The following is a 24,401-nucleotide window of genomic DNA, read 5'->3' on the forward strand; positions in this document are numbered from 1 at the left end:
CACCAAAACTTCCTAAAATAAATTGCTCTTTTACCAAAATACCTTTCATCTTGCACTTTCTCTCACCCTCGTTTAAATTAGAACAAAGCATTATTTAGATCAGAACCTGAATTCAAAACTATCGGTAAGCTATGACAATAACCTGCTTAGCTTTATTAGGAATTTTGTTGCCTTTTTCTGCAGCCTATTTGTATGTACACCCATAGAAAGCCGCAAGGGGGCACTGTTGTTTCGTGATCAAGAAGCCAACGTGCTTTATAGTATAGCCTACATTTTAAATTTAAGATGAAAATAACTTTTTATCTAATTAAAATAGTGTAGCAACAATTAGAAAGAATTATCAATTTGGAACTGTATGTTTTAAATCATGGAGTTTTATGTCCGTTTTCATTTTTCATTGATTGATTTTTGCTAACACCAAACTGCAGCTACATAAATCTTCTTTTAGCAGAGAATGGACTGCAGATAAACAAATGGGATTTTTCCTTTAAAACATTTCCTCCTAAAACCGTAAGTAAACAGCTGTTTTCATGCTACTAAAGTTGAAGAAAATTGTTTAAGTCGCCAAGGCTAAAGCATTGATTAAAATGTTGCAGCAATGTGTCTCTTGCTAAGCTAAAGGAAGCTAACAATTAGCAATGCTAACTTAGCACTAAAAAGCTGCAGTGCGTGTTTTGGTAACTTTATTTCTTTATCGTTGCATAAGTAACACTATTAACTGATTTAACTCTTATTTTTTTGTGTTGTAATTACCCTTTTTCCCCCACTAAGTTTGGATTTTAGTCTTATTGTCTGGACAATACAATAGTTTCTCTTTGCTTCCATTATTGCATGATTCATTGCGTTTTGTTATGATTACGGCGCATTACTTTTTTATCATATGAATGATTTGTGGAATGGGTGATATTTCTGGACGTTGTTTAAGCATCTCCCTCTAAAAATGCAATCCAGTGTTCACGAATAGAATTGAAATCAAGATTAAATGAGCAGCATGGCCTCAATCAAAATGATTTAAAGAAAAACATCCTACTCCAGACAATCTCTGGCCTTTGACTTGACTAAAGCTTTCCGCATTACTACTTGCTGATCAGGAGTCCTCCTATCCATCTGAGCTTACAGGCGAACCAGCGCCGCAGCGGGCAGAAGTACTCAAAGTGGAACTGCTGGAATTCGGGTGTAGTGCGGATGTCCCTCAGAAAAGCCACGTCCAAGTCGGACTCGGTCAGGACGATGAGGAGCAGCAGGAGAGCGAAAAGCAGTCCGATGGTGACCAGGAACAAGCGGAGAACGCTAAGGATGAACTTGTGTAGTTCCTCCACGTCGCTAGGGGGCGACGCTCGGCTTTTAAGAGCACGATGGGCTCTTTTTTTGTCCGCCGTCTCCGAAGATCCGCCAAACTCGTCGCCGTCGACGCTGCAGGGGGCGCCGTTGAGACTCATCTCCGTTCCACGCTCGGCCACGGGCGTAGGGAGGACGCTGTCCGACGGGTTGTAAGCTTCGTCGGAGATGACCGCTGACGCGCCGGCCTCGCTGCCATCTACCGTTCGGCCTCGGGAAGGCAGGAAGGAGTCGCCGTGAGAGACTGAGCGAACTGGCGTGGAGTGGGCGCTGTCGCGGAGGGACTCCAGACCTAACCACGTGGGCAATGACAGGTAACAGTTTATAAACTAAAATAGATAACTATTCAAATTCTTCACAAATAGGGCAAAATAGACGTTAAAAATACATTAAATTTTTCTCTACAGAAAATTCAGTGTATGGAATTTTTTGGACGATATTTTAGAAGCATATCCTCCTTTCAAACAGCAAAATTAACGAAATCATTTTGAAGGCAAACATAATTTAAATCACAACGTATATATAGATTATTTATAAAACAATCATTTCAATTTTAAGAGCTGACTATTTGAAATGTCTAAAGTATTTTTTGTTTGTTTTTTAATCCTCCAAAAAGTAAGAAAATGCACAAATAATGTCAGTCTTCACAGTTACGTGCAGTATCTCGGAGCACTTTTCCACATACAAATACTATGCAATCTAATCCAATTAAAAACGTCCAAGCTAACTAAGGTTGATTGCTTCCTTGCAACTTAATTTTGCCTCTTAGTCACAACAGATTGTTCTTCCCTACTTCATAATAAAACATTCTAATAGGAAAATGATAAAAGGCAATTGGAAGGAAAACATTCTCCTGTGCAGTAGTGAGAATACAATAAGTCTTGCATTAATCCTCATACAATCCAAACAAAGCAATCATTGACCAAATTGGATGGCTACTTCGCGGCTCACAAACCAATGTGGCACCAAACCCCCCCAAAAAGCTGTGCTTGGGTTACCTGAACGGCCATCTGAGGAGCCGACGAGCCGGGTGGGAGCCAGGGACCCCTGGCCCTCAGCGTTATTTTCAGCTATGGAGGGGAAGAGTGGAAGGGCGCCAATAGCCTTGCCCATTAGCCGGGGTCCCAGAGACAAGACGCGTACCCTGACATCGCGAAAGCAGTGGTTGACCATGCGCAAGTGGACGTTCACTTTGGTCTCGATGCGAATCAGACACTTGACCATGGTTTTAGGGAAAGCGCTAGGACTTCGAAGCACAATGGAGAAGGGAACCGACTATCTACTTGTGTGGACAGTGGGAATGTGGTCAACTATACAACCCCCCCTCTACTTCATCTGTTGGCAATAACACCCTTGGCTCAACTCTCTCATGGCAGGTGCTATTTTTGGATGGTTATTATTACCAGTGAGAATACCAGTGCAAACAGGCCTATGACAAAACACCAGGACGTCTCAAATTCGGTTCAAGGTCACGGTTTGCCATTTAGTCGGCATTAGGAGGTGCTAGTAGGGTTTTTATAGGGGGGTAAGGGGGGGGGGTAATTTGATTCAAGTGAAGATATTTAGAAAATGGCAGAGTTGTGGAATTTTTACCCAAAGAAGGATTTCCATTAAACTACATGTACTCTACCAACTAACTGTTTATGTACTGATATGGATTGTTAAAATCCAATTAAATTTACATTAAAATGATTAAAATAATCTTTAGAGAGGCCAAATTGTAAAGGATTTGAACAACATTGTTACAATAATAGTGATTTAAAGTGTTTCACTGGATTTTGGCATTAAGCTGAAACAGCAAAAACCTTTAAATTTAGTGTGGGCGTGTTTCCTACCCTCCATGATTGAGATGTGCACTGCTCTCCGTCTTGTCCTAGGCACGCTGGTCAAACGAGGGCCATGCGTGATGGATGGACAGCTCCGACTTGGCACCATGCCCGCCCTGGACAAAAGGAGCCATGCAAATTAATGGTTTTGAATTGAATGTGGTTTTAATACTCAATAGCAATTCTTACCTGTGAATCTCAGGTGGGTCCCTTTTAATTTTGGCACTTTGTTCCATCACTTCTTTTGCAACTTTTCCACTAGAGAAAAAAAAAAATCAACAGAAGTCTCTTTGCATATGTTCCTATTATTATATACAATATTGAATACATACAGATAAAAGCAGTACCTGTATCTAAAGCGACTACCCTTGAAGAAAAGATTGCTACTTGACACTGTACGCACTTGACTGGACTTCTCCAGCCTAATAGAGAAATTAATCATTATTGTGTCGCATTTAATTCACAAAGTTAATCATCCATTTGACGTTTCAGTCGGACGGACATGAGACAATTCTGCAAGTTTGGCACTTACATGCTCAAAAATGGTGCTCATGCAAACTGCTTACACAAACATGTAACTGTCATAGCCAGTGACTTGTGGGACATCCCTTTCTTTACCAGTTTTTTTTTTTTGTTTTAGGTCCCGGGACTCACTTGTAAAAGGCTTGATTCTCCACACCACACTTCCAAAGGTGCTTACAGGCCTCAGGTGTGGGTGCAAAGTAGGTCAGTATAATCTTCTGATCCTAAAAAAAAAATAACAGTACATTCCATTTTGACTACTTCAGGGAAATAATGCACTTGGTTGCCAATTTGTGGTTACAGTAATCCCTCGAATATCGCGGTTAATATAGACCAGACATGGCCAAAATCGAAAAAAAAACGGGGGAGTGGTTTCTGCTTGCGAATTTCAGCATGGATTTTCACATTTTTATGAAATTTAAAAAAAATGTATATATAATTTTTAATAATTAATAGCAAAAAAAATCACAAATAAGTGAATTTGCAATAAGTGAAGTCGCGATAATCGAGGGAATACTGTCATTGGTCTAAAGCAACTTTGTTTTATTTTTGGAATTTGTTTTTTACTGACATCCGACCAAATCTTGCTGAATCAAATTTAACAATGAAAAATGTGCATGGTGTGCACAGTACCTCAGTCTGATTTGCATAAATATGGAATGTCTTGGCTTCAAACTTGAACTTGGTCACCTCATCCCTTTTTAAATGGCACACATAAAATTAAAGCTGTAACAATTTTTAGAGTTTGCTTTGCTTTAAAATGATGGTGCTCACCAAGTGAGGATATGAATCCTCCTGTTCCCTTGTAGCACAGTGAATCCAAATGGAGTGAAGGCCAGGAAAGCTGGATTACCAGACACATCCTGACAGGGAAAATTAGTAATCAGAATTAGTCTGCACATCTGTACATGTCCGATTTGCTATAAATCTGCACAAAATAAGTACAAATTCTTATTGTTATTTTACATTGTCGATCCATATTGGATAGATTGAGCTACACCTTGCATGGATGTGGGTCCACTCCATACGTTTCCAACATCTGAGCCTTCTGGAGGAAGTTCAGCTCTGACGTTTCAGGGCTTTGGCCTCTGTAAAAACAGCCAAAGAATCTAGATAGGACTACCATGGTTTTGGGGAAAGAAATGCCTGTCAGCCCAACAGGCTTATAAAACTTCTCAAACCCTGCTTTATAGTTTATTCTTATTAATTTCTGGATAATGCTGAAATAACACTGAAATTGACTTGTGTTGTAATCCTTTAAGGCCTTCTTGCCGTTGTGTGTGTAGTTTAAAGAGCACATTGTTGTCTGTATCCCGACGCATCATCAATAAAGTTTGACACGTGGAATTGCGGCATGACGACGAGGTCGGACTTAACATAAAGGGCACGGCTGCTTCTTTAACCTACTTTGTGTATCACTCTGCGTCTATGAAAGATGGCCACTAGAATATTAGAGTGGACTTACATCAGCTCCGTCTTGTGGATGTCGGCGATCCGTCTCTCCAACTTTTCCGAGTGTTTGGGGAAGAACTGGAACTTGGAGCTATAGCCTTCGGGGTGTTTCCCAGGGTCGTAGTCACCGATTTCAGCTGGAGGAGGGGAAAAAAGCCCACAAATAACAAGTCCTTCATCATACTTTGACCGTGTTAGCTGGATTTTCTCATTGGCTCACAGTCTCTTTGATATTTGTTACCTTGTAAAATATAGGCAGCCAGGAGAGCGGCGTCTGAGGTTTTGCACAACAGTCGGCCATGGTAGAGGTCTCGCTTCACCTGCAGGAACACTAGATATCTGCAGTGTGGAAAAAGACAGCTTTGAGATATTTAGCATGCGTATACTTCCTCCCTGTTATTGATTGACTGCAGTGGAGCTCCTCGTGACCAGTCATGGTGGAACCTCCCAATTGGAATACAATATCCCCAACATTGCCTTGGATTTAGTGACCTATTTTTTTGTGTAATCTTGTTTTGTTGTTATATTTCAACGTTGCAATGAACTAGACGTTAATGCAAATGATATGAGTGGAGCTTCACATGGATATCCAATGGGAGAAAGTTTATTAAACAAAGTCTCTGAGCGCAAGAGTCATAAAACAGTGCATTGATTAAACCTTTTTACCTGAGCGAGAGCTACTTCTCTTTAATTATTTTTTCCAGGCGTTTATTGGTGTCAGTGAAGTCAATTCAAGAGAGAAAGCTGCTCCCACTCTTCGGCTCCTTCCAGGCAGACGCCGGCTGTGAGTATTGTGTGCGGGAGATTTATTTGTGATTTGATTTAGAGAGGGTTGGCTCGGGAACTCTGAGGGGGCTTTTGTCATTTGTTAAATTGTCAGGCAGGTTACATACAAGGAGGCGGTGGAAAACAGAGGAATGTATTTTGGCAAATAGACCACCCCCACAATTATTGGGACACTTGGCCCTTTTGTTTGTTCTGAAAATATGGAGCTTGTTGTGGATTTAGGAAGTTAGAACAGATGCCACTCTTTGGAGAAGGTTTTAGAATAATCAAACACAAAAAAAATGATAATGTGTTCAATAGATGTTTTTCAATTAGACCGAGGGTGCCAGACTCGGGTTGGTTCGCGGGTCACTTTAACATCATCTTGATTTCACATTTTTAGATATAATATTTAGATTTTTTTTTGTAAATGTATTAAAAGAACTGAATTAAAAGCCCTGAATATTCCGTTTTTTATAGATCTAAAACTATGTTTATTTTAGCTTTTTGTAAAATATATTTTTAGATTTTACAAAATGATTTTTGAACTAAAAACCACAGAAAAAATGATTAACAAATTTCAATTATTGATTTAAAAGGGGGAAATCAGGAAATGTAATATACATCTATACACTTCATTTTAATTTGATCCAAAAAGTCTGCACTTTTACTTTTCCGGGCCACACAAAATAATGCGGTGGGACAGATTTGGCCCCTGGGCCACCACTTTGACACATGTGAATTAGACTATCTTCGTCTCTTATCTACTGAATGGACTCTCATGTTGTCCAAATTAAAACAACATGCAACTAAAAAGCCTTGTGTTAGTATACGCTACATTTCAGTAAGATGGGTTGAAAAAAAAAACATTATTTACACATAAAATTATTATTAACATATTTTTCTTCAATTTTTTGTTTAGTATATTACTGAAATACCCAGCTCTACTTGAAATTAATTAAAACAATCAACTACTTGAACTCATACTTTGAATTAGTCTAAAAAAAAGTTAATATAACTAACTTATATTCACAGCATTTAAACTAATGTGACCATTTTGGCGTATCTACGCTAACTACCTTTGATTTGCCACCATCATTTACATTTAAAATTTAAAACGCTTAGTGTATTGGGATCATTTCATAAATAAAATCTTAGTCTTAGAGGGACTATTCCTTTTATAGTCACGTAGGGGACCGTTAGCTTAATCAAAATGTGCTGCCAATGAAACAGCCCAGTGTGGGACACATTCAAAGTTTGAATAGAAAGTACTTGCAGTAGAAAAACATGGCAAAAACAAGCCGTTGGGGCCCCCGTCACACCCCAATCACAAGACATGACACGAAGAAGAGACTTTTTTTAAGTGAATTTGAGCAAAGCATCAATGTGAAATGAAGGCAGGCAGCCAAAGGAATGTCACATTGCTCTGGTCCCAATGTGCATTCATGTGAGAAAAGGCATGGCTGGCATGCGAATAAGACATCATCTCGTCACGTCCTACCTGGTGATTTCCTCCCGGAGGGCGGCAGGGTCGGGCGGGTAGAATTTGACACGCAAGCACATGGTGAAAGGAGGCTGAGCTGCGGGAGAAACATAACGACAGGCATTAGAATTGCCACATTGTCATTGTTTTGGTCAATTTAGCAGCCGGAAAAAAATAGTTTTAGCATTACCGTATCGTCCGGACTATAAGTCACGGTTCTGTCGTAGTTTGGCTGGGCCTATGACTTGTCTTTTAATTTTTTCAATTTGACTCCCAACAGCTTGATGTGTTTTTTTTTAAAGTTACAGTTATTAAGAAAATGTTAACGTTACATTAACAGGTGCCTATTTTGTTTGTTATCCTCGATTTCTTGGTTTCTGAGGTATCCAAAAAACTGCCCTCCAAAAAGTAACTTTCACACCGTTTTAAATGTACGTATACATTATTTTTGCTTCTCATCGTGCGCTCTTCTAGTCCGAAAAATATGCTATGTGAAAGTCATAGTTTGGTGGCGATGGGAAAGGTTTTAAAAGTCCTCAAATTGCAAATATCTCTTTAATTTTACCCCTAAATGTATTAGTACTGTACAAAAAAATATTCGTAATATTTTAATATTATGTTCCTCCTGCGTGGCTTCATAATTTACGAATAACTGCCATACTTACATTTCATTTGTTTGGCAATGGATTTTGAAAACTCCAACCAGTGCTGCAAGGTAAAAAGCACAGTCAAAAGAAGACTATTAGGTTGCTCTCCTTCATTCTGCCACCTGATTACTCAGCAAACAAAAGGCGCTGACGCAGAATGAAAATCAAGAATAGCACATTGGAGTCACTATTACATCTAATTGAAAGGAATCCCTGTGTCAGAACCATAGAACCATAGAGTCAAATTTAGAATATGCAAGGAGCTGACCTCTCCTGACTTGTTACACACGACTCATTCAATGACTTCCTGCCACCAATGGCAAAGCTCATTTAATATTCCATTCACGTTGAATTCAAGCGGATGGTATGAAATCAGATATTATGATTGGTAATATTCACCCGTTGTTTGTCTGGGTCCACATATCGGATGCCAAAGTAGTCTTTCTCAAGCAGGTTGAGGTGGTGACAGATGAGGTCAAAAAGATATTGACCTTTTGCATCCCGCTACGAGAGAAACACACAATAGTAGAGCGTGTCAATTCGTTAATATTAAGGAAGTATTTGGAAAATGGACTGAAAAGCAAATAAATACACCCATTTTGAAGCACTTTCTCTGAATGACATAGTCTCCATATCCATGGAATTCATATTTTGGGTCAATTACGGCACAATGTTAACATTTGTATAGTGTCACCTACGTGATAAAAATTAATGTTTACTCAAATGGATGCCTGGTCTCGAATTTGATGAGTATTACTACAGCAATCCATCAAATATCGCAGTTAATGTAGACCAGACATGGCCGCGATAATCATCAAAACATCACAAAGTAGGGTCACCTCTATTCTAATTTTTTTCAGTGCTTAGTCCTAGTAGTAAGAGTAGCTTCTGTTTACAAGTTTCAGTGTGGATTTTCACATTGTTATGAACTTTTATGAAAATTTAAGAAAAATAATTAAGAACGGAAAAAATCGCAAAGTAGTGAATTTGTGAAAATTGAGGGATTACTGCATTATTCAATATGACAGGAATTGGGAATTATAACCATTCTGTTATTGTATCTTCCAGCAGCCTCCCAAGCATGTTTTGGGATGTTGGAGGAAATTGGAGTATCCGGAGAAACCCCACACAGGCCTGGGTGGGGACTGGATTGGGAGAGGCTGGCATCGAATGACTATTGTTGTCAACAAGTTGGTTTGACACATTGCCAGGTAATACATTTTGTTTTTAATTCTGTCCAATATTTCATGCCTTTTATGGCAAAAACTGGCCACCAGACAGTGTTTAAATATTTCACAAGCCTCCAGGGAGGAATATGAGCGTTCAAATATTTATGTTTAAGCAGCCGCCGTCTGTGATGGCTCCTCTGTTCCAAAAAAGAAAAAGAAACAGAGTCAAGGTGCAGATAAATGAGCAGGAAGTAGCAGAAAGAGTGAAAATCATGCTCTGGAATCACATCCTCACACTCATTTTTGTGCCTGGAGTGCAAAATGCACACTTATATTTCCATTCAAGGACAGATGGACTATTAACATGCCAACTAATTTGCATGTAGGAATTTCAAAACGAATATTTTGCTCTATATGACCCAACACGGTTATGAAGCCTTTATTTTGGACATTTCAACTACTATATTCCTTGGCATTCCACAACACGTTCTCTTTCCTCAAGGCGCGGCCTCGTCAAGCGAACGCCAACCCTAACGAAGGACGTGGCCCACTCTGTCAGCGTATCCTTTTGTCATTGTCACGACACTCTTATTCACGAGGACGGACCTGCTGACTTGGCTAGCAGCAAAAATAGAGCAGCTCGCACACACACACACACACACACACACACACACACACACACACACACACACAGACTGTCATAATCTTTCTTGCTGGCGACGGAAGTGCATTTACGCTGCATTCATCTCCTTCCCCATCTGCTGTTTACACTTGACAATAACACATTCTTTCACAGTTCATCTACTGTGCCTTCTTCTCGAGTGCTACTATTACCTCCTCTGTGTGTGTGTGTATGTGTGTAAATTTTTGTGTGCATGTGTGTATGTGTGCATGTGTGTATGTGTGTATGTGTGCATGTGTGTATGTGTGTATGTGTGTATGTGTGTATGTGTGTATGTGTGTGTATGTGTGTCTGTATGTGTGTGTATGCGTGTGTGTGGGTATATGTATGTGTGTATATGTCTGTATGTGTGTGTTTGTGTGTGTGTGTTTGTATGTGTATATGTATGTATATGTGTCTGTATGTGTGTATGTATGTGTGTTTGTGTGTGTATGTGTGTGTGAATGTTTGTATGTGTGTGTGTTTGAATGTGTGGTGTGAATGTTTGTGTGTGTGAATGTGTTTGTGTGTATGTATGTGTGTATATGTGTGAATGTTTGTATGTGTGTGTGTTTGAATGTGTGTATGTGTGTTTGTGTGTGTGTGTGTGTGAATGTGTTTATATGTGTTTGTGTGTGTTTCTGTGTATGTGTGTGTGAATGTTTGTATGTGTGTGTGTGTGTGTGTGAATGTGTGTATGTATGTTTGTGTGTGTGAATGTGTGTATGTATGTTTGTGTGTGTTTGTGTGTGTAAGTGTGTGTGTGTGTATGTGTGTGTACATTATTTGATCTGAACAGTTCAGATTTATTGAGCGTATATAGCCTACAAATCAGGTGGGAGGAGACAAATCACAACGCTGCAGATATTGGGTTTCCTTAACCTTTTATAGGATGCTCGTTTATTATATTTCTATTCATTTTAATTTGATTATTATGCATGCAAGCATACTGATTTTAAGAAAAAGTTTCCAAACATAATAACTTTTCTTATTAGTGGTTACATAGCTAGGACGATTTTAGAAATTAACTTGAACACAAAAAAGTACATTGATGTACGTATGTTTGGTTTGTGAGAAATTTGAAAAGGAGAAAAATGGAAATAAATAAATATAGGACCATTAGGTAGTTGCGTTGTGCTTTTATTACAGCCATTAACCAAGAGTTGAAAATAAACTAAAAGTGGACCGAATGCTTTTTGTTGTTGATTTTTTGCACATAGGCTGACGCTCTGATGGCCCTGTCAGGCCTCGTGCCAAATGAATTATTGAGAGGGGTTCAATAACAGCTTGGGAAACGCCACATCAATAAGTGATGCTGTCATTTTTGGAGCATCAGAATAGAAATCACAAAGAAAAATGGAAAGAAACTTCATCTCTTATGCATTCCCGGAAAAAGGCTCAGACACTCACACACTTGATTAATACATATGAACACTCAAGTTCTTTTCCATACTTTTCTTAGTTATTTCTCTTTTGTCTATGCAGTTAGTTCCCTTGTGCCATGATGTACCTTGGCTTCCCTTTTTTACTTGGCTGACAATAAAAGGCCAGCTTTTCAATTGCTTCCTGCCAAACATTTATTTAAAAAATTGATATTGGTTCTTTTTTTGTATTTGTGTGAATCAGACAGTCATTTTTCTGCTCTTTTTAGGAAACGCGCACAGCATGAGCTCGTTTGAAATCCCATTTCTCAATGCCAAAAGTACATTGGAGGCGGCTCAATAGTAAGTTTTTGGACTGCAAATAAATGTCTTTTATGGATTTTACAAACAAACCTGAAGTTTAAAACATCATGCTTGCATAATACATATCTACTAGAATATCCGAGTACTATATCTTATGCATTTTACAATCCACCTATCAAGTATTTTTTTGAAATCAGCCCAAAAAATACTAAAACCCACAATTTTTAAATAGTATATTTACTTATCCTGAATAATAAACTAATGCCCGAACAAAAGTACCAATTAAACCTTTTTTTTTTTGCTGGGCGTTAATTGATTCTTTGATAGAACATATCCATGAATGAAGATGCCGAACTTGGAATTTATTTCACTTTATGATACGGTATATCTGTCAACATTATGAAGCTGCAATGAATCCATACATTTCAACTCTTTTAACCAAACTGCAGAATTAAATGACTTTTTCAACACTACACTAATCAAATTTAATGAGCTGTGTCAGTATGAAATGCGCCATTGATTAGGTTTCTCCAAAAGGGTGAGTAGCTTAACTTGGTTTTCTTTATTTTTTATTTTATTTTTTTTTACATTTTTTATCATACTGTAGTTTGAATGACCGTTGTCATTTTGGCATGTACCAATTTGACATTATACTATTATACTGTTTGGTTAGAGATATCATCTTTGTGGATTCATGCAGATTTATATTAATACAGTGAAATGCAGTGATGTTATTTTCAGGTCGGAATATAAATGACTTAATGAATAATTATCCTTTCGCAGGGAAAATGAGTCAGGGACCTCATTAACAAATTAGGATCCTCTTAATTAAATCTGATGGCATAAATCTGGAACGCGGCACCATCATGAGACATGGAGTAATAGAGTAATATATCAAAGCATTGGCTGCCATTAACAACGATGGACATGTAATTCATGAAAGCACCAATTGAGGTGTGTCCAATCCATTTTAACTGGGTTGCCAGGCTTAGCAAAATGGATTGGACATCTAGCACCGTCATTGAGTCAAGAGATAAAGATGATTTTGAAAAACAAAAGTTTTAAAGAATACACTGCACTTAGTCACATGATATGCTAGATTCAACCTTGGATGTCATGGACATATTTTCCTAGTAGGGCCTTGACTTTTGGCAGGATTAGAGCAACCTCTGGAAACCTCACAAACATGGCTTTACACGGTGAAAAGTGCCAATTGTCGCCCTGGTCGAAACGCATTGCTGATCACGCCCAGCGATGGGGGTCCGAATTGGGAGTATTTTCCAAAGGGCAGTGTGAAGTTTTGCATTTGAAATGCTGCGCTCAGCGATTCCTGTTGCAGGCTTTGACATTATCTTATTTCATCATGCAGCGCCATTGGGTATGCACACAGCCCGGGATGAAATCTCTCAATGTTTTCCGGCTAGAGAAAAAGATATTTCATTATCAGTCTAATTTTTCTTGGGGAAAATTTAACTGTGTGAGTGGATGGGAAAATGGAATGGAGAAAAGCTGTCTCCTTTTTTTTTTTTTTTTTGTGTCCTAATGTGTGATGAACAAAAGAACAATGAGCTGAAGTCATAATTAGAAGCCAAAAAATGTCTCATTTGTCAAATTATAATTGTGGTTTCACATTTAAGAGCTCCTATAGCTGTAAAAAATCTTTGTCTTATATTTATTCAGTCAATGAATGGGGATTAGTTGGTTCTCATTAACATTGTAATTATTTTAAAGCCATTTATTGACCACATGCTTAAAAAAACTAAACTGAAATTTCTTTCTCTGGTCAATTTTGACAACTATTTCATTAATAATCTTTAGATAGATTGCATTCGATTGTTTGATATAATTTTAGGTAAAAAAAATGCATTTGCAAGCAGAAATTATGCATTGTTGTTTTTTTTAAGTAGGATTTAGATAGGTAAATATTAAATAAGCACATTTAAGAAACAGTTCAATTGAAGGAAATTTGTAATCAATAAACTGTGTTTTCTGGTGGTGGTATAATGGGCGAGCGAATGGTCGTCAGGCCTACTGGCGACCAGTCTAGGGTGTAGTCGGCCTTTCGCCTGTCGTCAGCTGGTATAGAATGCAACAATTTGCCGTATGAAAGATGAATGACTGAATGTACAAATAATATATGCGATGTATTCTTTGTTTCGTGTTCTACTGTTTTTCTTGTTGTTATACCTTGCCATCCTGCAGGCACATGCTTTTGTATTCACCTCACATCACAGTAGTTGTGATTAAGTATGCTCTCAGGCTTTTGGGGGCATACACACACGCGACAAAACACTGTCGTTAAATAGTGATTTTTGTGCGTGTGCTGACAAAGAATTGACGGGCCCCAAAGCAACTAATAATACGGAAAGTAACAAAACGCATGTTTTTGCAAGTAGTACGTCTTTTAGCTTTGGAACCACGTCAATCTTTTGTCTCTCCTATTCCTAGAAAGAGGAGATTATGTTTTCCAACTATTTTTTTCTACTTTTAAAAGCAATTACAGTAAATAACAGGACTGACGATGTATGTTTGTAGCATAATCTGATGTAAACAAGGATTAAATTAGAATTGTTTGAGGCACAAATACTCAAAATAGTAAACAGTTAACAGCATTAAGTTTAAGTATGATTTTTGTTTGCAAAATCTTCAAACCTGCAGTTTTGTGACTGACATTAATTGAGGCTCGTATATCGCTATTGACTAGCCTTAGCAAAAACAGACTCGCACCAGGTTGATGAAAGTCTCGTTTCGTCATGTCAATATATTCAGCCTGCAGGATCCTATTAGTGAAACACTCCTCCATTTATACTCAGAGAAAAACATATTCCCTGCAAAATGGTGTTATCTGGTCTATAAAGTCTTATTTAACCAGCCATACATTGTCCTTGCATAGGAATAAATGTGAATCATCCACAAATATCTGCCAGTTTTTTATATTCTATGCTTTACATGGATTCGCATTATTTCCAAAAGTGTTTTTCTTTCATTTTGATTGAAATTGCAAAGCAGCTTTTATCGTATCATATGGAAAAGATGAACAAAGTGAGTCAGATTTTGAGCCCTCCCTCCAGACGATCCAAAAAAGCTAGCATAAAAGTTTACCAAAAAAGCATAATTCAACCCAGCAAAGACTTAATAATTAGTCGTCGCGTGCCAATCGTAACACCCCCGCTTGGGTGGTTTCTGTGAGTCCGATTACTTTTCTTGGAATCTCCAAGTGTCATTATAAAAACATGAAATGCAATTTTAATCTTCATAGGTGAAGAGGGTCCGTCTTGTCCAGTAGCGCCAGAAGGCAGACAGCGACATTTATAACTTTGCTGCAACATTAAACCACCACGGCAGAGACAATTAGTTGCAGAGATTCACCGAGCCCCTGAGACCGCGGCCACGAGTCCTTTTTATTCCTGTCACACTACACGCGTCTCACGCAGCACACTCGCCGGTGGAAAGATTCTGCCTGTTACTCGACAGTTTCAGCTGACTCAAGGCTATCAAGACTTCAGTGAGTGCACTATAAAGCATGTCGACAATTTGGCAAAAGTTGATATTACGGGTTCTTTGAGATCAAAGTTAAGAAAGCCAATTTCTCAATTTTACTTCTGGCACCATGCTGTCACTTTCAGGTCACTCTCTGTGAAATGCCATTAATCTGGTTTGTGCAAGTGTATCCGTCTGAGCCTTCAAAGACGGCGCCCGGCCGGTGACCAGTGGTGGAACAAATCCCATTCGGCCCAGGGCGAGTATATAGTACGATTCAAGTGAAACACCTGCATCCACACCAATTACGAATTCTCTGTTGGCTATAAATCAAATTGTGGTTGAGGTGGGGGAACAAAATAGGTTAGCTTGATCAGTTTCGAATGCCATAGACAGGGGTGCTCATTACGATCGCCAGGGTACTATTTGTAAATCACCTGAAAGTAAGATTTGATCCAGGTGTTCATTTTCTTTGGGCCTGAACATTGTCTTGCAATGTGCCCACAGCAATACTAACACTTGTTTAAAATTTTAACAACTATTAGGTTCTTATCAGGATCTCCTAATGAGGTACCAACGGGTTAGGGTTAGGGGGTTAGAGTTAGAGGGTTAGGGTTAGGGGGTTAGGGTTAGGGGGTTAGGGGGTTAGGGTTAGTGGTCAGTGTTCCTTAACCTGGGTTCGATCGAAGTCTAGGGGTTCGGTGAGTTGGTGTCAGGGTTTCGGTAGAGCCTTTGCCACGGAGGTCAAGACTGTTAGGACTAGCTTGTTGTTTTTCTATATCCATCAATGGCTGCACATGATAATGTGACATTGCTTGGCCAATCAGTGCTGTGATGAATGTATACAGTATCATGAATTTGAAACATTTTATTTTACACTAAGGTAGGGTTCCATGAATGTGCATATGAAACTGTTGGTTTTGATGAAGGTACATATGAACCTGGTAGGGTTCTGTAGCTCCAACAAGGTTAAGAACCACTGGTTTAGGCTAACCTGAACGACATGCCACAGAGGCTTATTAAATTATTGCTTTGATGTTGAACATTTAAAGAGACTTGCCGCTCTATGCTTTATTTCAGCGCCCTTTGGGTTGTAACCAGACTCAGCTCAGCTGCCCTCCCTCTGAACTGTGTGCCAAGTGACTTCCCCAAAGGTTGGCTCCTTGAACAAAGTAGATCGTCGGAGGTCATCCTCAAGTTTCCTACTTTCCTGAACTGCATTGCAGGTAAGTGTTTGAAAATATATGTCCATTTGATGGTCTATAAAGACACTTTGTATCCCAGCCAGGTTCAATATAGCTTAGCTATCACTATTTATTTTGCTATAGTATTTATTGTTTACTGAAATTTTCCACATTTGTGTTAAGAAAGTCACACATGTTCACAAAAATGGTGCAAAAAGAAATGTTAAACAGAAACGTTCTCTTCGTCTGTGAGGAAAACAATACTTTTTGACAGAGTATCTTTGAAAAGGCAAAGAATAAACAACCTGGAAGACTAATATAGCCAAATCCTTGACGGCTCGCTAACCAATCATTGTTTTTTTTCTTTGTATAAAGTGATTTAACTGTTAAAAGTTGGGCAAGAAATGCTGGTGATACATTTTTGTCCAATTAGGGTTTCCCTATGGAACAAACATGTCTGAAATAGTGCTGGTAGCCGATGTCGTTTTCAAAGCGACTTGTGGTGCACTTCCCAGTAACGTACCATATATAAATGAGTCAGCTCATTAATTAGTCAGTGGCTTTGGAATCTCATCTGACTTTGCACAAATGCTTAAACACACTCCTCCCTTTGTCAGTTCTCTGCTCTGCCTGGGAAATTCATCATTATGCGTCTTTGTGTTTTCTAGGTCACACATCACAAACACAGCGTTCAGACAAAAACATTCGTCGTCGACTCTCATCGTAAGATTTCTCATTAAACTGAAACTGTCAGTACCAGAGTAATTAAAATCAGATCTGGAAAAACGCTAGTTGAACGAGGTATTATTCTAAAATACAAATGATCTGCTGACGTCAAGTAAAAAGTATAAATTTCAGGTTTTCTTTCATATCAAAGACACTTTGCTCAGTAGGCCAAATAGGAAAAGGACCAGCCAGACTTTTTTTATCAGCACAAAGTTCGAAAACAAGCATTATAGCTGAAAGTTACCATTTTTTATGTGGTCTAAAGTTTGGTAGAGCCTTCGGAGACCTTTGTGAAATCTAAAAACATCTTTGTAAAACCCTACAGACCTCTTAGATTAATGCAGTTAGATTCCAGTCAAGTGCATTGTACCGCATCTACTTGCATGCCATCAATCCACACACAGTCTTCTCCCCATCCTCTCTATTTTTTGCACTCTGACCATCATCCAGAATTTTACACACACGCATACACGCACATAGATGAAAGCTCAATGCCGGCTGAGCAAAGGCACTCAGAAAGCAGAGTGAGATTCAACCAAGCAGCAAGGTCATCGTGACCTCTAGCGAAGAGGAAAGTATGCTAGGCTTTGGTGGGAGGAGACGCCCCTCTGGGTGAATTATGCAGCTAGTGGATGGATGAGGGAGGGATCCATTTGAGGCACTGTTAGATGTGAACATCCTAAATGTATGTATGTAAGTGCAGGATAGCTGAGGTCTTGTTGCTGAGCAGTCGTTCAGGTTTTGTTCCTTCGGGGGGCCACTTTGTCTGCCGACTAGGGTTGCCACGCCCAATCTACAAGCAAATTTTCCAAATTCTCATTTTAAGACCCTAATAGCAAATGTTGTCTTTTATATTGTTCTTTTTTTGTTAGTCATTTCTTGACATTTAAAATGACATTAACCCTTTCATACAATTTTTTTTAACGCGTAGGGGGCGATAATTTAACTGGAAGGGCAGAATGAATTATTCTGGCCTCAAAACATGAACCATTACAGCCGGTATTTTCCAGTTTAAGTTGATATGCAATGGTATGTAGTGAGTTAAATATTAGGATGACACACACAAAAAAATGATCAGTGCGTGCGATAATCTGTGCGTATTTCTGTTTTTATTCATTTTAATTTAATTAATTGTTTCTTTATTCACATTGTATTCATTGTTACATATTTTTATAGTTTAAAAAAGATCCCATGAAAACATTACAAACGTTAACGGTCTTGAATAGCTGTCCACTAGAGGGAGCTCTGTCCCTAAAAGGGTTAAATAATTTTAACTATTCTCTCTTTTAAAAAATATAAAAACATTCAAGCTCATCTTTCAAAATCAAATGTTATTTCAAATGGACACGTTTGTTTTGCTTTCATGGCCCACACAAAACAACATGGAGGGCCGGCTCTGGGTCCCCAGCCATTGGTTAGACACCTGCATAGTAGAGCATTCATCACATATGCATCTATCCTCTGTCAGATGATCGTTAACCCCAATTTAAAAAGTACCAAAGCTTTTAAAACCTCCCATCCCAGAGGTGAATTGAAAAGCGGGTCACAAGAAAGCGCCGAGGGACGATCTGAACATCTAATGAGAGTGAAGAGTCAGGTTGTTAGCATGCACGGTTTCGGGCCAGAACCGGCATGTACGTGTGTCGGCTGCAGAATTTGTCCAAACACTAGCCTGACGCCAGCAGCTGGAGGCTAGTGATGCAATAATCTTGTTACCATGGAGACCTAAGGTTCCCCCAAAATCCAAGGGCGGAGGAAAGTCATTGCGCTTGACTGTCTGGGACACGCAGACACTCACATAAAAAATGTCTGATAAGCGACAATAACATTCTGCCACATGTAGTATTTCAATGTAATGCCATACAAGCAGAATTCACCATAGGAAATCATTAGAATTAGCAGTTTAAGACTTATTTTGTATACTATGCTACTGTTTATTTCAAAGTACTATTATCGTTTGATTCTTAACCCAAGTAGAAAATGAGTGAAATATGAAGTATACTTTGTCAGTTTTAGATCTCAATGCTCTCCATGGGAAGATAAGCACATCTTTGACGGATCTAATTGAAATCCATTTCATGAAATCTCCTCTCAATCTCATGGCTTCACTGTGTATTCGCGCTAGTCTGCTGTTTAAAAAAAGATAAAGAAACAGCACTGGCTTTTTCATGACAATTTCCAGCGAGCATTTTAGTCATTAGCATGCAGTCCTTTTTTCCCCAGATTTAATAGGGAGAATAAAACAGTGGCGAAAAAGAAAGAGGTCCCACCTTCCCCTTCCTCCTTTTATTTTTACGGACAATTCAAGTAGACGGTTGGCTGCAATTGGACAGATCATGGCCAGGTTTATATGAGGTGGAGTGCTTAGTATTCCATGCACCTACAGTTGCTCCCTATAGCAAGAGTTTATAAATAGACTGCCGTCCACTGAGCTAATAGGCCTGCTTTGTGGGGTGCAGGGCGGAATGGATGGTTTTAACCTTGATTAGTAAAAATAATAATAATAATAATAAGAGTGGAAAGGTTTTTCAAGTCATGTGGGCACTATTGCACATCTCTAGTTGTAAACCTCATCTCATTTCATTTTCTGGACCATTTTATCCTCACTAGGGTTGCAGGGGGTGCTGGAGCCTATCCCAGAGGCGAGGGACACCCTGAATTGGTGGCCAGACAATCGCAAGGCACAAGTAGAAGACAACCCATATCCAGGTAACTTTTAGTGCATTATTAGTTGACTGACGCTAACTCAAGATTGACATACATCACAAAAAAAATGGCTAAAGCTAAACGGCAAACCGTGGGCAGTATAACATACCCACCCACCCATCCACACACACACACACACATCCACACACACACACACACACACACACACACACACACACACACACACACACACACACACACACACACACACACAGATCGACCCTTAAGACGATAAGCGCCATATAAAGTGAATGAATGAATCACTATCACATTTCCACATTGTACGCCATTGGAGGGTCTCTGGTGATATCATTAGTGTATATTAGCATTTGTCACTACAGCAGAGTAATTAGCACGTTTCTGGTGTAATGTTGCCTGTCTCCTCATTTCCATCCTGTCCAAACACACACACACACTCACATACACACACAATGCAGACGCACACACTGTTAGAATACTTTCTATTTATGGGTTAGGGATATCCTCACAGGGACAGGACCAAGTTGTTAAATTGTGATTATGTGGAGGCTTTTGTTCTCTGAAAGTATTGAATCCTTGACCACACATGTATTTAATTTTGACGATAGTATTTACCAAAATGCATTGATTGGAGAGAAATAATTTTGAAGCCTTATTTTATATGCGTTTTATGTTCATTTGTTTTCTTGTCTGCTGTGTGAAAATTAGTGAATATTTTTTTCTTCCTCTTTACAGTCACTTAAAGTTTTAATTAAAAAAAAAAAGTAGTCATTTACTTGGTTATGAATCCTGCAAAGAAAAACAACATCATTGTGTTTGTCTTGAAAGCAGTCCTTGTCTGACTCAGGATGGTTTTAAAAGCCAATTTATGCTAAGCTTAGGCATTATCATTAATTTAGTAGAGAGATGTAGACAGCCAAGCAAAAGGAGAAGACTCTCTCATGTAACAACACCAAAATTTCATTGAGAACTCTTCCAAAAATAAAATAAAAAATTGAAAAAATCTCAAAAAAATCAGCATCTACAATTTTTAAATCCATTTTCTTGAGCCCATTTACAAATTAAAGTGTAGTTCTTAGTATAGAATAAATAGTCTCCTTGTCAGGCATGAATGTGGCAGTTGCAGTATATGAAGTGATAATATACAAACTAGTTTAAAAACAAGTATATAAAATATATAAATATGTTCATTTATGCTGTTATATGAAAAACTATTGGTGATCTGTTTGTGTTTGTGACCAATTGTTGGAATTAGATGCCCACTTTTGTCCTTTTTTGGGCATTTTATGACTTAAAATGATTCCATTTATGAAGATTAAAACAATTATTATTCCCCCATGATGAGAGTTTGACAAGCATGTGCTCAATGAACTAAATGGGATACAATTAGCACATTTGATTCTGGGCCATATCTCCAAGGTGTCCTGACGTCACATTTGACCAGAATGGCAAAAACATGTTCCAACTGCATTCAATTAATTATCTATAAATAAACGGCTTAAGTCTATTATACAAATGGTGTAATCTTTGAAAAGAATGGTACCAGTTTGGCAACATTGCGAAGCCCGTTGGGAAAAAATTAAGCCTTTTTCCATTATTCTCCAGGCTGAGAATATTTAAATATGCAAAGAAATTAACATTTTGAATTTATTCTTTGCTGTGCTTTGTTGCTTTAAGTGTTGAAACCCTCAATTTATGTCCAAATGTAGTATTTTGAATGGAGGAGGCAGCCTCTAAGTTCTACTTTTATGGTTCTTTTACCGACTGTATTATTGCATTCCGGAAAAAGTTTCACCATAAATGAATGCGGAATGTAGGATTGGATCCACCAAATATGAAAAAAACATGAAATTGGAAAAAGGCAAGTCACCATTGGCGTTTTTTTTTTTTTAATTTTCAATGGAAACGAGAGGATAGATGTGTACCTTCGGAAGTTAATAATAGTAGTGGATTCAAATGTCCAAAAAATAATAAAAATAATGTATTGCGGCAGGTTTTGGTACCTATTAACCCCAATAAATTAGGTATTAATGCACATTTTTGAAGTTTTATGTTTCAAATTTCTATTTTTCAAACCTTGACCTGGAAATATTTAGGCAGGATTTCCAAATACATATTTTTTTTTGTTAAAAAAATTGTGTACACAATGATTTCCCTCCACTTGTTGCCAAATTCAAGCCTGAGAAAGAAAATGACTCAAGGTGACTTGAAAATCCGCCTTTTAAGAATCCCCAGAGTAAAAGTGCTTGAAATTGTCAGAGGTTGAGAGGCTTTTCTTTTCTTTAGCCGTCACGTTAGATGTCAGAAATAAACGCCCAAGCCACGTCTCTGAGTGCTGTCATCATCTTTAATTCATGCTTGCAGCGGAATCCCTCTGCAAGCAAGGAAGCTCCAAACACCTTGGCGACGAGGCCGCCTTCAAGTCACGTGACTTCCAATACAAAGCGGATAAAACATTCTAATGGTGACTTCCTTCACGACAATACGTTATTATTGATCTCTTTGAAGTCGTCAAGTGAGGAGAAATGCTTTCAACTAAGGATAAGTTAGCCTGGTTTTTGTTGCGATTGGGTCTCATGCATCAGTCGTTAGCTGCCGTTAAGAGAATGCAGAAGGCTCTTCAGGAAGACATTAAGAAGAGAGTGCATTCCCAACAGCCTAACGACATCATGCCCCACGGCATAGCAGATTACGCTTTAATATACAGTTTGGGACGTCAACATTTTGAATGTGAGGAAGTACTTCTTGAAAGGCGCCAGCTCTCTCAACATTTTTGAAAAAAAAAGCCCAGTACACTTAAATAATATTTGATTAACCCAGACTATTGACTTGGTTTGAGGATTATGGCCACCCACAAATTTGTTAAAAAAAACATTTAACACAAATTATGACCTTTTTTTTTAACTCATTTGTCTTCATTGATATCACTTAACATCCCATCCATTTTGACTGAGATGCTTCATGACCGGACATTTGGTTGCCGGTCTTTTAGTCCCTTTTGGTTGCCGGTCAAATATATTTAGATGTTAAACTCTCTCTCATGAATATAAATTTGAGAGCTGGTTTCAACAGTAAACTCTCTGTCACCTTTTGACCGGCGACCAAAAGACCAGCGACCAAAAAACCGGCGACCAAAAGACCGGCGACCAAAAGACCGGCGACCAAAAGACCGGCGACCAAACGTCCGGCGACCAAACGTCCGGCGACCAAACGTCCGAGCCCTGGGATGCTTTGCCCCTTACAGTCAAAATGAATCGGACAACTAGCACCGTCATTGCTGCATAATAATGAGCATTCACAATTGATTCCTCCTAATTAAACTTAAAAAATGCACCGAAAAAACTCCATTCCTTCTATGTTAATCATCTTTGTCAAGTGTGATCAGGTTCCGCTGCAATAGGTGCATCAAACCAACACACAAAAACCACCCCTTTAATCCAGCATGATAATTCCGTCTATAAAATATCCTGTCTGTCTTTGCACTGACATATTCTAATTAAAAATGTTGCATGCATTTGCCAGCTCTCCCACTCCCCAACCATGCTGCATAACTGCTAATAGGGTGTCCAAACTGGTGATGTCACTGACCAGAACACCCTCAATGATAATCGGACTGACTGTCTGCCATAAAACCCCCCTTCACTCCCTCTCTCTTCCACTCCAGAAATCCCATTGAAATCAACCAAAAAATGCGTCAAGTGGCATTGCCGAAAATGACGTGTTGCTGACGGTACTGACCTGGATGGTGCAGGTGTACTCGGAGTCGTCCAACAACCTCACGGTGCAGTTGCACTCCCGGTCCAGACTCCGGATGCTACTACTCATCAGTCTGCTCAGCATCTTCCCAGCGGTCTGCGAACCGGACCGGGGAAGTCGACGTCAAGCGCATGCATGCGAATTAGAGACGCGCCCGCACCGTGTCCCGACACCTGGACGTCCGAGGCGTCCATGAACGCCACCTCAGATGGAGCATCTCCGACTATACTTGCTTGGGAGAAGAAGCACCGCACCAGCGATTAGAGATTAGAGGTACGGAATCGCTGGCTTTTTCCACACTGGACCACCTTCAAGTGTTAAAAAAAAGAAAAACTCTACTCCACCCACATTTTTCTCCCCCCAACCTCACCTTCCCTTCCTCCAATGAGTGATGGCGAGCATTTGGTAAAACACCCAATTGTGTTGAGAAGGCACATGGGCGATAATAACAATAACAACCGACGCTGCGGCAGAAAGGCATGTCTACGAATTCATAGAATTGTTGGATGATAACATTCCCAAATGCATAAATCAAAGTTTGCTGCATTGTGGCACTATAGGAATGGGATAGAGTTGTTTGCTTGGTCATCATAATGTGTTGCAATTGCGATTAAAATGTGCTTTGTGAACACAAAACTCTGACTGAAAGATGTGTTAATGAAGCACTTTTCAATTCCAATGTGTAGGGTTACAAAAATCAATGAATAGGGTTACAAAAACCATAACCCTAACCCCTAACCTCTAAACCTAACCTCTAACCCTAACCTCTAAACCTAACCCTAACCCTGTCATACACACAATCAAGATAATAATCAAGAGTTATCGAAATAATTTCGGATGTACTTATTGCTAACAGCGTCAATACAAAATACTAGTAGACATTAAAATAAAAACATAATGTACACTTCTTTCAAAACCAAAGGCTTCGGGGGAAAAACATCATATACTCACATGATATTTGATTGGTCATAGATTATCATTATTTTATTGCAATACACTTGGGAACTTTGCGTGTATTTTCT

At 38.9% G+C, this 24,401-nt stretch overlaps 2 protein-coding genes across 3 annotated transcripts in view; one reads left to right on the forward strand and one right to left on the reverse strand.

The window, feature by feature from the left end:
- LOC144193956 (FERM domain-containing protein 5-like) lies at positions 1 to 23,717 on the reverse strand. The gene is made up of 14 exons (XM_077712657.1): positions 23,362 to 23,717; positions 8,433 to 8,537; positions 8,052 to 8,094; positions 7,405 to 7,483; positions 5,380 to 5,477; positions 5,152 to 5,275; positions 4,687 to 4,774; positions 4,461 to 4,549; positions 4,320 to 4,383; positions 3,819 to 3,910; positions 3,512 to 3,586; positions 3,354 to 3,422; positions 3,174 to 3,280; positions 1 to 1,630 (listed from the first exon to the last, which is right to left on the reverse strand). The coding sequence occupies exons 1-14, from the start codon at positions 23,461 to 23,463 to the stop codon at positions 1,077 to 1,079; spliced, it is 1,689 nt and encodes a 562-aa protein (XP_077568783.1). The 5' UTR covers positions 23,464 to 23,717; the 3' UTR covers positions 1 to 1,076.
- The window catches only part of cry5 (cryptochrome circadian regulator 5), a 25,104-nt gene continuing 4,578 nt past the window's right edge, over positions 3,876 to 24,401 (forward strand). The window contains exons 1-6 of one of the 2 annotated variants that reach the window (XM_077712659.1): positions 3,876 to 3,890; positions 5,843 to 5,922; positions 9,102 to 9,244; positions 16,109 to 16,254; positions 19,549 to 19,647; positions 23,288 to 23,652. The gene's annotated coding sequence lies outside the window, so the exon portion shown is untranslated. Of the gene's footprint in view, positions 3,891 to 5,842; positions 5,923 to 9,101; positions 9,245 to 15,035; positions 15,054 to 16,108; positions 16,255 to 19,548; positions 19,648 to 23,287; positions 23,653 to 24,401 lie in introns of those variants that run through there. The other variant, XM_077712658.1, reaches the window with a different exon arrangement.

Source organism: Stigmatopora nigra, chromosome 3 (genome assembly GCF_051989575.1).
Source record: "Stigmatopora nigra isolate UIUO_SnigA chromosome 3, RoL_Snig_1.1, whole genome shotgun sequence".
Classification (NCBI taxonomy): domain Eukaryota; kingdom Metazoa; phylum Chordata; class Actinopteri; order Syngnathiformes; family Syngnathidae; genus Stigmatopora; species Stigmatopora nigra.